Source organism: Gavia stellata, chromosome 9 (genome assembly GCF_030936135.1).
Source record: "Gavia stellata isolate bGavSte3 chromosome 9, bGavSte3.hap2, whole genome shotgun sequence".
NCBI classification, from domain to species: domain Eukaryota; kingdom Metazoa; phylum Chordata; class Aves; order Gaviiformes; family Gaviidae; genus Gavia; species Gavia stellata.
This window is the reverse complement of record NC_082602.1, coordinates 24,403,713-24,416,927: the sequence shown is the minus strand read 5'-3', so window position 1 is coordinate 24,416,927 and position 13,215 is coordinate 24,403,713. Positions and strand designations below refer to the sequence as shown.

Here is a 13,215-nt window from a genome sequence, read left to right as displayed (position 1 = left end):
TAAGTGAATAAACCTGGTGGTCGGTTTTAGTATCCAGAGACAGGCCTAATCAGAAATGACATTAAATTCAGTCTTACAAATGAAAGTTCCATCAAGGAACGATTAGTATGTAATGGTTATAAATTATAGGACAGGGTTTAAAAATGCATACTCCTGTGTGCTTTTACATCAGCACATCTCAGAGGCTGGTCTGCTTTTGTTCCTGCCCTGCACTGTGTTGATCATACTAATTAGTTGCAGGCATACCGCAATGTTGAATCATTTAATAAATGGAGAGGAATAACATCTTCTGCTCTTTTAAGTGAGGACAGTGTTGTCCTTATAGATCCTGTAGGAGTTTTAGTTTGTATACCAATGCTGATAGCCTTCTTATGAAATTGCTGTTTGTGAAGAGAAATATTTCTGTGCAGCGCTAACACATCAGCCTGCTTTGGTCTGTTCTTAGTCACACTTACAGTTCCATTGCAGTTATTTAACTATCCAGCTTAACAGAAAGTTACCTTCATGAAAGCAAAAATATTATGCGTGAATTAATGACCTGTTATTATTCAGGGAATAAAGGAAAGCAAACAAAAAATGAGAGGTTTCTAACATATATCAGTGAGAAAATGTTTGCACTGTTAAAAATATTTATTATAAACCAGTTGTAGAAAGATTAGCCAGATGTGTACTCTTAATACCAGATTGACCCTGAATGCTGGTGCATGATTGCACTGTAGATGCTGCTTGTGTACATTACAGAAATGTTTACAGTTGAGTAAATAATGTATTGTGTATATGTGTAAGGGACAGCAAACATAGGCGACAGGAATTGCGAGGACGTGTGCAGAGAATACCAATCTGCTGCTGTCAGATGGAGCCCAGATGGCAGCCAATCATAGCACAAGGCTGTGGCACCCACGAGTTAAATGCGGATATTATCGTCCACTTTGTAAGAACTGACTTCCCTCAGAGTTACTTGAACATTTTTTCATCCGTTCCAGAATTGTTCAGAATTTAAGAGCCGTTCCTAAGATTTGACGACATCAAACATACCTCATTTTCTGCAGCTTCTATGAGTTCCCTTTTTTCCCCTAGCCGCTTGTTTCCCCAACTGTGAAACATAATTTTGCTTTGAGCACGTTCTTCTAAATTCATTAAAGAAAGCACCTGTTGACTTTGCAGCTGCCACACCCAAAATGGCTTCCTCCTCCTTCAACTGCTTGGGTTCAGCCTGTTCTTCTTAAACTTTGGGTAGTTATTAAATGTTAACGAATTGCTTGCAAACAACCAATTTCATGGTTTCATTTTGTTTGCAAAAATCGTATACTGACATAAGGGCTACTATTAATTTTTTGTTTGTAAAGCCAAACACACGCTTATCTCTGATAAGATGTAGCAGATTGGGTTTTCTACAACCGTAAAGGCAACTGAGGCACCTTTCACTGCAGCTTTTGCATCTGGTATGTAATTCTGTTTTAGGTCTTGTGTTTGTTTTGTTATGGTAATTCAACTTTCGTTTTTTTCCTGTATGCATGTCCGTTTTTATCTGTGCAAGACAAGAAAACAGAATCTTAGACTCACCCTTGCTTTGCAATTGATATGGTAACAAATAATGTGATACATTCTTTAGCTTATATATTGCAGTCACTTTTAAGAAAAAAGATGCCTGACCTTAAGTCACTTTAATATATATACACACACACAAATATGTCTTCCAACAGCTGTCTTTCTAAACAGCTATTGGAAAACTTTGAAAAAAGCTTCATTATGTGCAATTATTTTCATTCAAGTGTTATTTCTTAATCAGTATTTTATGGCATAAAGTCAGGGATTGTTTTATTTGATAGAAACTATGTTTTTCTGGGCAGTTCAATTCTCATACCAGAAATAAAAAAAAATGCTTCATTGTTCTGCTTAGTTATTAATTTATAATATGAACAATATAAAGTGCCTATTTGCATCTTCTTAATTCACACCTGAGTGCCTAATATATTTTAAAATACTAACAAACTGACAGCAAATTCAAAATAGCTAGCATATAGTATGTAGCCAATGAAATTATCTACAATATCATGATACATGTTATTAATCTATAATTCTCTAATCTATGAAACAATAAAAATTCATAACTGATTATTATGTTTTGGGGTAATAGCAGAAAACTAAAGTAGCATCTGTAAACTGAAGAGCAGCAATAAAGCAACAGTGATGAAGGTTTACATTACCATCAGAATGATGTATATCCTGCTGTGGAACAAGATGAAATAGAAGCCTCAGTTAATCCAACTGTCCATTTTATAGCTAGTACAGCACATATTCTGATTTGCCATCTTTTTAAATAGTAAGACAATGTTCCCTGAACTGCTTTTATCAAAGTTTTTTCTGCCTATGAACTGTAAAAGGGTTAAAATAAAGATTTCATAGAGTCCTTTTTTAGAAAGGCAATAATCAAGGATTTATCAACTGTGATTGACAGTTAATAAGCATGAGCATACTTCGGGTGAGAGGGTTCATGTAGAGACATTTCATTTCTCTCTGTGACAGTTGTTCAAATGAAGTCAATGAGAGAGAGAGAGTACAGTTTGGAGGTTGGGTTGGAAAGGAGGTAGAAGCTCCTTCCCTCACACTGCTCTCATGCATTCACTTTGCTCTGGGTTGGGCCAGTGGATGGAAGTAAAATAGCAGTGTCAGACATAGTGGTGTATTATCTTTTTTTGATCAGCTTTTGAATGGTGTGTCCTAGGGGTGAGAGTGAACTGAACTCCTGAGTTATATTCTTGCCTTTCCCTTCATATACTGTGTGTTTAGACAAGTCCCCTATTTTGTCTTTTCTTCTGTTACCTGTAGGAGAGAGAGAGACAGTCACACTCTAGCTTCTTTTGAAGGTGGCCAAAGCCCTCTAGGGTCTTGAACGATGAACCTCTGCAATATGACTTTCTATTTTAGCGTCAAATTATGAACTTATATATTCTGAAGCTTTGGTATATCTAATTAAAAGTATTTGTTCTATAAATACTCCGTATTTGTGCTCTTTTGTGAACTGAGCTTTATAGCAATATTTTAATTTTTCAAGACAATATTTGTATATGTTATGACCAATCTAGTGCCCTGTAGCCATAGTATGAGTAAAAACTCTTCAGGAGATAACAAAAATATCCAACACTAACATTGAATTTCAAAATTTGCTGAATGTGTTTTGACATATGTTGTCCTTTGTTCCTCCTTTCATTTTCTTAGAACAGAATGGCAATTCAATAGTGATGGATATTACTGTAATTGTATACAGCATTTCCTTTTCCCCCTCAGACTGCTTTGTCAATAGTAATTTCCTTAAATCTGCCAAATAAACACTAGTAAAATTCTTAAATCTAAGTAAGCTACTTCTCAATTAACATAAAATGGATTAATAAATATTGTTAGCATTTTTCATTGTAATCCTGAAGATAGGTTAAATGAACATAAAATCATAAACAACTCCTTTCGTGTTTTGTCACAGTGTATCTCATTATTAAAAAAACCATAGGTGGGGTTTTTGTTGGATTTTTTTTTCTTTGTGAGTGTAAGGAGTCATTATTTGCAAAAGTAGCATACATTCAGTGGATGGCTATTTGAGATAATTAGGGCTGAGGAGATGAGCTGACAAAACCAGCAAATTTGAAACTATTCTGGAAGCAAACCTTGGAAAACTGTGTGAATGAGAAATTGGGGAGAGGCAAGATACTATGAACGAATCATGCTGAGTTAACAGGATCCTGCTGTTGTTTTACAAGCATTCCCTGAATCTTTTAAGTCTTTTCAAATTGGTAGGATCACAGTACCACAAAAGCTATGTTTTCAATATTTTCAGTGTGACTGGAGACAATTGCAGAATTTCTTAGGCCTATTCATTAAGTTCAATTCTGAAAACAGTCTTCTAAACTTCCACGTTTCAGGTCTTCTCCAAATTTAACAGCCTGTCTAAGGCTTTTGAGAAGTTAATTCACGAGTCGGGGAAGTATTACAGAAATGTCAATTAGAAGGTTGACATAATTACAGTATTTGACATTTTCCCCATAGAGAACACAGGGTTTTCTCACAACAGGCTGTGGAAATGTGGTTCAGTACTTTGACAAAACAGGCTGCTTATAAAGAGAGGTTTAAGAATGAACTTTTCTTTTTTGTGTGTGTTTGAACACCTACTTTTACACCTACAGAATAGACTTTAGCAGAGTTTAAGCACCAAGGACCATGAAAATGATCCAGAAAGTTTTACCTGCTATCTGCGAAATTAATATTTGGTGTAGTAGGAACTGCAAAATTCCCTGGAATTAGATTCCTCTGCATGTGCATGGATGCTTCCCAGCGTGAATAGCTAGATTTCTAAGCTCTGCTGTCATCCAGAGGCCTGGCAAAGAGGCACATGCTCTTCACCTAAGTCCTCAGCTGGCATATACTGCTCACCTAACAGAGAATGCTTAGCCCATATGGATGGTATTGAGTCCAGCTTCCCAGAAAAGGTTGCTTTTTTGCAGAATGTTCCTGAATGCACCAATCTCCAAAGCCTTGGAGTTAGACTACTCATAAGAACAAGATCTCACTTTTATTCCTTTCTCCTTGGATTACATCTACTTTTTATTAAATTACACTTAATAACATGTGTTTTTTGCTCTGTAAAATGCATAAACTGGCTTGGTACTGGGGATAAAAATCCAGGCTTGTCTCCTTCAAAATGCACTTGCTTTATAACAAATCAAGCCTCTGGCTCAAGCTCTTTCTTTCTATTTGCTCTTGCTTTCTGTTGGCTTAATGGATCTTACACTCTTGGTGGTGCAGCTTCAACCAGAGGGTAAAGGGATCCAGACTATAAAGGCGCTCAGTAAAATGGGCAACTCTTGGGAGATAGGAGATGTAAGTTAAAGACCTAGAATCTAGGTCTTGAGCCATCTTATTGTCTTGGTGCCTTCTACCGGACTCCTTCCAATTTGTCAATGTCTTTCTTATACTGAAGTGCCCCAAACTGGACACACTAGTCAAAAGATTTGTTCTCAGAATTGGTGAATAGAAGGCAATAATCACTTCCCTCAGTCTGCTGCCAGCACTTTTGCTAATATGACCCAACATGTGGTTCACCTTATGTGTCACAAGGGCTCACCACTGGCTTGCTTTCAGTTTATTGTCCACCAGGACCCTCTGATCCTTTTCTGCAAAGCTTCTTTCCAGTCAGTTGTCCTCCAGCCTGTACTGCTGTCAGGGTTACTCTGTCCCAGAGACAGGAAGCTTTTTATTTCTCTTCATTGAACTTCATGAGGTTCCTGTAAGCCCATTTTTTCCACCCTGTTGAGATCTTGCCAAATGGTAGTCCTGCCCTCCAGCACATCAACTGGTCCACTCAATATGCATTGCAGTGTTTTCAGCTCTCCATAGAGCCCAACTCTATGGATAATTTCCATATTCTGGTGCTCCTAAACATCCTAATATTTGGAACCTAATTTTTCAGTTTTATTTTGCTTAAGTAGGAGGAATCTAAATACAAATAGGAATCTAAATCTTACCATAACTGATTGTTCAAATGCACTTGTGTTTCTAAGTTTCTGTGGCACTTGCATGCCGCTTCCTTGGGGAACACAATTTCGGGTGTCCTGCTTTAAACACAGAAACCAGTTAGACTATACTTTCTAAAGTCATACTATTACAAACAATATATTAAAAATAAATGTTTAATTTACCAATATAAGTAGATGGATTACAAAAATTTACAACACAAACTAGATTGTTTTTAGCAGCTGTGATTTTGTGAAAGTACCACATTTTTAGTATTAGTTCACTGTATCTTCCCCTCAGCTTTCTCAGCATCTGGTATTAGATGTCTCAGGGCTGCCTTTGGTATGCAATTTGTCTATACCTCTTTATACTTTCATATTGAGTTTTAACTGTTCAGTGTTGACTGTCTGTTTCAGTCGATTTTTGGAATGAAGTCTCGACTAAAAATGAAACAGTCCCATTTGCACTCTGATGTTTTCATAATTCTGATTGTTGGATGAAATAGCTGATAAAAAGTCTATTCTGTCACTGATTTCCATCACTAGTTTCTGTTGTGCCTTATATATTACGGTGGCATTTACAGCTGAAAGAAGATGGTTTCACACCTCCTTATGAGAGTGAATGAATGACAATTTCTCATTAGATAACATTTTACTGGCCTTGTAATTGTAGACAGCAGTTTGTAATGGTCAAAGTCCTGTGTGTATTCATTTTCCTGTAGATATTCCTGCCATTTTTCAATATCATGATCATTTGAATCCCCTCTAGGAAATAAAATGATACCTACCTTTTTAAAATGTGACATACAATTAAGCTTCTTTGCTTACAGCGTGAAAAAAAACACTTTGTTTTCTGCATGCTGTCTTCCCCAGAGGATTACTCAGGGGAGGTTGACAGATCAATAAGGTTTAATTATCATCAAAAAGCAGACAAGGTAAATTTATTATAGATCTATAATGAAATCAGTTTTCAATATACGAAACTCTTAAAAAGGATATTCTACACTGTCAATAATGCATTATGGTGCTCAAAAGTTTTACCACTTATTTACTGTACAAGATTAGAAAAGATATAACAATAAAAACAAATATTTTAAAATGGAATTAACTTTAAGATGCTGATTATTCTTGATCCTTCCGCAGGCAAAATGGCTGTATTCCTGTAGGACATATGGCATTTGCTTTTATACTGATGTTCAAACATAGTGATTGGTTGATCCTTGCATTTACACTATTAAAAGCTAGTTCTTTAGTACATTAAATGATGCCACCTCAAATAAAATCACTTTCATTTGTTGCTACATAAATGCGTAACTCCACTGTGTTTCCTTTTTCACAACTTTGTTCACTTTTCAGAGTATTTTTTTCAGAAAAATCCAAGATATTTATTTCTTTAAATAACTGCATTGTTACTACTATATTAGTTACAGTAATAGTTTTCTTAATGCACAGAACTGAAGCAAGTCTACACATAAAATTATGACAAAGTGTACTAATGGTATACCAAAATATTATTATATCAGTAAGAGCTAGAAGTAAATATTTTATCATTTTCAGCAGAGTATTTCTACTTAAATTGTCCAGTATTTACATTACTACTCTAATAATATAAGCCAAAATTGTACTGAACATTTCTGGTAAATAATAGCGTACCTCAAGAAATTCACTCGGTAAAAGAATTAATGGGGAGATGATGTAAATAAAAACATGGGAGAAAAGATGGTCAAAAAAAGGGTGTTTGAGTGGAGATTCAGTGGCAGTTCTGAGCCAATAGACTTTTAAAGTATTATTTGAAATTTGTGAATTCAGTGTATCCTGAATGTATATTCATGCACACTAAAAAAAACAAAATCAAGAGAAGGCCTCAAAAGCATAGGTCTGTCATGTTAAAAAGCTACCACATCAAAACACAGAGCTCTTTTCCTCTTCTATTCCACTTGTAGTTAAGGGAAGAGTAGCAAGAGATGTTAGGAGGCAGTATAAGAGTTCATATACATAAATAATGGTGCTGGAAATCAGTTCTCCGCATGCAAATGCAATTAAAAAAATGTATTAGCATTACAGTCCCAGCCTCCGAAAGGGAGATTTCACCTCAGGAAAATAATGTATTGAATCTTCTTCCAGGGGAACCTAAAACTGACAAATAAGAAATAACTCTTATAAACGTATGCCAGTATTTTCAGTGTTAGAGTTTGCTGGATTGTCATATTCAGTACTTTTTCAGATTTTAGCTTTTTCTGTGCTGGGATGTATATTCATTTTTGTGTGCACAGTTAGTGCCACTGCACATGGAAACTGGCATGTAGACAACACTTTGTTTGCACTCAGTTAATAGTTTATGTGTCTAATTTATAGTACTTGTTTGCAGAAAAGTAGTGCCACAAACGGATGTGGCTTAATGTATTACAGTGAACCTCTAATGTTTGGTTTAATTCAGATAGTTTGAAGACATACCATTTTCTGTAATGGGCTCCTTTTGCTTTCCATCCATCACACCTGAAGATTTAGCTTTCTTATTATTTCTTACTTGTGAGATCCAGTAATTTAGAATGGGAATTTGATATGGTTAATTTCACAAAGATATTAATAGTTTTTCATTATGTTTTTCATGAAGAATTGTGTCAGCAGGCACTAGCAGATCCAAAAGGAATGCATGCATCTTTACTCTGCTGTTAATATAGCTGTTGAGCTGCTTTTGAATTGATGCAGGTAGTGAGTATTTGCAACTAAGTGTGAAGGTCACTGGGTCAGAGGAGGTGTATCGACTGGGAATTATATTTTAATATAGGAGCAAGTCAGATGATATTTGGGGTGTATTCTCATGGCTTTTGTTTCTTTGAGTGGTTCTTCTGCAGCCAGGTATATGCCATTTAGAGACCTTTATGGTAATTTGATATTTTGTACTTAATATCCTAGTAAAATACAAACATAAAGTTCATGTTATCAGAAGGAACAGATATTGCTAATGCCTGAAGATTTAATATTCTCTGTATTTTTTCAGAACTTTTTTTTAATTAGGATATGTCTGCTTGTACAAAAAGGTTAATTTCTGTCTTGCAAAGTGTATGCAGATGAGGAAAGAGCAGTCTGATGTTATTGTAAATTCATGAACTATATCTACATAAAAAGTTCATCATCTTATTTTCCTGCTCTTGAAGGGGAACAGCTAGAAACGACAGGACATGTTGAAATGAAGTCTCAGAGTTTCACACATGCCTAACAATGTTAAATCATTTTGCTTTCTCCATAGGATTTTAAGACAGTGCTGTCTTTCCCCCAGTACCCAGGGGAGTTTCTGCACCCTGTGGTATACGCATGTACTGCAGTTATGTTGTTGTGCCTGTTTGCTTCCATTATCACCTACATTGTTCACCACAGGTAAGAATTCACTTTTAAGCACTTGTGTTAAATGGTCAGCATTATGCTGAGGTACTTCAATTTTTCTAACCCTCACTGAAAAGATAAATTAAAATGATCTGAATTACTGTTGGATAGTAATATCAGCAATGTGATTTACACCAGAGAAATAAATAAAAAAAAAAGGTTATGTCAACCTTTCTCAAGCTGTATGTTTCCTGAGACGTATGTCCAGATGGTCTACACACTGTTCCTAAGATTTCTAACTTGACAATTGAATATAAAACCATGATCACTATCAAATTGCTGTCTGGCAAATTGCAGACAAAGAGCAGCACTTCGGACAGCTACACTGGCGGTATTGGCTTCTAAGACGAAGTTTGGTTGAAAGACTTGGTAACTATCATTGGATAAAAGAAACTTTCTTTGACTTCTAAATCTTCTTGGTTTTAGAAAACTTGTGTTTTCCTTTATATGAAAGATTTATATAAATGCCATTTTAACTACATTCTTCTGTTAAAGACCATTAGCAATTTAAAAGAGTAGGAATGTGTTGTACTGTAGAAGCTGCTAAATATTAATCAAGTGAACTTAATGCAATGACTTCTGATCTTCAGCTTCCATTTAATCCTTTAGACATGTCTTGTTAAAGTTCTGCATATCTGAAGCCACGCAATAAGCCTTTTGCTTTTATTACTCTACTTCATATGCTTAATTTGTTGTAGGAAATCTTAAGTTAGTAGATCCTTGCAGTAGACTCTTTACAATTTTTACCGTTGATTTTACCTTTTTACCGTTTATTTCAATGCTGTATAAATCAGACTCTCTCCTATAGGTAGATTGCTAAGTAGGTATTCAAGAATCAGAGAATGTAATTCTATCATATTAAGCATTTTTTCCAAAGCATAATTTTCATGTAGACATTGTTGGGTTTTCATTTTAAAATGTTATTTTTCAACAGCACAATCCGAATAAGTAGAAAAGGATGGCACATGCTTCTCAACTTTTGTTTCCATACTGCTCTTACATTTGCTGTTTTTGCTGGTGGAATCAATCGCATTAAATATCCAATTATATGTCAAGCTGTAAGTATCTGCCTTAGTAATTCTTACTAATAGCATGAAAACCTGAAACTGTATCTTTTAACATAATATTGATAGTTCTCTTTCTTTTCATATATTGTTCCTGGATCTTAAGTTCTTCAAAATAAGTCATCATTATAAGCATGTTGTTTAAAGGCCAGCACTGGGGATGTTCAGTGTTTGGTTGTCACCTGAGTTTCTGTGATAGGCTGACCAATGCATTAACTTCTCTGCAGCTCAGATTTCCTTGTTTTAAAATAATCCCTGAAAATCATAGTATTTCTCTGTTCTACAGTATAGTTGAAAAGTATGATTCCAAAATACTTCTAATGTCCTTTCTGATCTTTGGATTGAATGTGTGGAACTAAAGTTACTGCTGCTCTTTTGTAATATATATATACCATTTGCCTGAGGGTGGCCCTGGCTTCACTGGGCGATCCCTAGATATATACTTGGGCAGCTTGGTGTTTATAGTATGATTATGTCTTTTAATTACAACTCAAGCTAAGGAGACAAAGCAGACCAGTACACTTGCGATTCATGGACCCCTGTTTGCACTGCTGGACTATTTCACATCTCTTGCTTCATCCTTTCCAGGGATATAGTGCCATGAGATGCACAGAGAGGGCATGGCTTCAGCTGCTCTAAATATAGAGCCTGAGTCTGTACAGTGCGTAAAGAGAGGCATTTCAGTCATCTTCTGTAATGCCTGATAAGGGCTTGTTGCAGTTCGTTTGTCTTAAGTATTTCTTCCTCTTGAATTTTGTAGAAGTGCTCCAGATCTCATGAACGTTCTTGGTGTTTATCTGTAGTACAGCACTTTATTAAACCAACATTTTCCCAGGTATTTTGCCTGTCACTAATCTGGTTCTTTTGATTGGCTTCAATGGCTGTAAACAGCAAGGGTTGTCAGCCAGCAGCAGAGTCACTTCAAAACTCGCGTAACTAGTGTAAGAGTTATCACTCTAGTTTTCAGTGAGATGCTATGGAAGTCTTTTGTGTATCCTTATGCATGACCATCAATAAATAGCGTATGTAGATCTGTAAGAACCTGTAACGTTCTACATGCGAAGTCTACCTATTTATATTACATGGTATTCATTTAAATGACACAGCTGTCCACCAGATTATTCTGAGATAAAAATCTCACAATATCTAGTGTATTGTGTCATAATTAATCTGTGAGTTCTAGCAAATTGAAATATCACTTACCATTGTCTTTATCTGCAGTTTGCAAGTGAGGGTAGCAGATTAGTTTGTAGGGCAGCCATGGCTGTGTAATTACATGATCACAAATGACCATCTGTTGTTAACATCATTGTCTGGTTATTTACTTTGCAGATTGCATGGTAACAATGCAGTATTAACAGTGATAATGAAAAATTGATTGAGATAAATGAGTTATTAATAATCTGTTCTGAGTAATACAGAAACTACAGGGGTATCTTCACAAAATGCATTATCAGTGACAGCTGTTTCTTGCTATGGTATAGGACCAGATCCTGAGCTGCTGAGAAATATGCACACTTAGAGAAACTGAATGGATCCATTCACATATGCCTTCTAATCAGTTTCATAAAGTTATTTATTTACCTGACACCATGCTACATCAACAGACAATATCATCAGCAGTTAAAATATAGGAAAGATACAGGACACACAAGACACACTCAGTCCTCTGGTTCCTGGTAGAAATTGTCTGATGTAATTAGGTAGGGCTAACAGATGCAACAGTCCAAACAATCTAAGACAAGACTCCTATACCTGGTAACACTGGCTGAAAATATGTTCACTCCCAGAACATTGTGCCCCACCACAGACCCTTTCTTGCCTACTGACAGCAATATATTTCAAAATCCTGTGAGTCCCAGTGGCTGTCTTCTCCTGTGATAACCCTGAGAGGATTACTCTGTGAATTAATTTCAGGGTGCCAAAGCTAGTGTTACCGAAAATGTTCTATAACACTAGTAGGTAGGGAGGTCAGACCTACTAATGGTTTCCCAAGAAACTCACATATTTAAACATTTCCCATAGCTTGCATAAACGGTGGTAGGGTGGACAGCACTCCTTTTCTCCTGCATGTGAAATATAGCAATTCTTTAAATCGCTCAACCTCATGAAAGGTATATTTATATAGCTGTTTTGGGCTTGTGTGTCCCTCAAGTCTAAGTTTTGTCTCTTTCTCCTTTTTTTTTTTTTTCAGTTCTGGAAAAAAACTGATATTAGGGTTTAAAAATATATTTGTGAAAATATTACTGTTTCAAGCAGCACTAAAATATTAGTTACACTCCAGGTGTACCACCATCAGTGTTGCTATAGTACAGGTATCTTTCCATCTGCTACAATTCAAAACACAGCTTCACCCTGCAGCAATGTAATTTGCACTTTTTGTTTCCTGAATGCATAGGGGAAGATTCTAAGTGCAAGCATTTTCTGTCCTAATCACTGAAAATGTGGTGTCAAAGCCAGTGAACCTCCACCTTTCTCATTGTAATTATCCCCAAAACTTTCACACAAATTTCACTGCAACATCCTTACCCAAGTGAAATAATAGACTGAGTTAATTTTTATCCTTTATAATTAACCAAAAAGGGTTGTTCTAAAATAAGTTCAGTTGGATCACCTTCTCCCTCTAAATGAGGTGTTCCAGGCTAATTTTAAGCAGCAGGAATTAATGCTATGGGAATGGACCCATTTTCTATGATAGATAGCTGGAAGAACCTTCATGTCCCCTTGAAGGCAAAGTAATTACACAAAAAATGTGTTTTCAGAGATGGTAAGATGTTTATTTTTATCTGGAATCTAAAAATCTAAAAATCCTTTTCAAACCTGCATGCTTATTTGAGAGAGAATTTTGTATAGACAGTCTCACTTGTGTATGTGCTATGCAGTCTTTATGATTTATAGAGAAAACTGATGTTAGAGTGCTGGTCTGGAAGAGTTGATTGCTTCTTCACAGATTTTCTGTGTGAATGAGGTTATATCTGTTTAGATTACCCACAAATCTGATTGAGTGTCACTGAATGCTGGCTGTTGATGTAGAATCCAGAGTCTTGAGTTTATGGCAAAATCTTTCATGTAAGGCAAAGGTTGTGTTAGGAATAGATGAATGGGATTAATCAGAGCCAGTACACTAACCAGAAAGGTGCTCAAGCCAGCCAGTGGATGATGTAGTCAGCCCCTTCCATCTCCTAGAGTTAGGGTCTCAGATTACTTTCCTTCAAAGTGCAGAAGGAGGCTTATTCCTTTCATGTAAAGAATGAGATGCAAGGGGA

At 36.0% G+C, this 13,215-nt stretch overlaps 1 protein-coding gene across 2 annotated transcripts in view; it reads left to right on the top strand.

The window, feature by feature from the left end:
- The window catches only part of LOC104264621 (adhesion G protein-coupled receptor A3-like), a 285,940-nt gene that overhangs the window by 235,587 nt on the left and 37,138 nt on the right, over positions 1 to 13,215 (top strand). For both annotated transcript variants that reach the window (XM_059821160.1, XM_059821161.1), the window contains 2 exons: positions 8,752 to 8,879; positions 9,820 to 9,943. In XM_059821160.1, the coding sequence (XP_059677143.1) occupies positions 8,752 to 8,879; positions 9,820 to 9,943 (252 nt within the window). The remainder of the gene's footprint in view (positions 1 to 8,751; positions 8,880 to 9,819; positions 9,944 to 13,215) is intronic.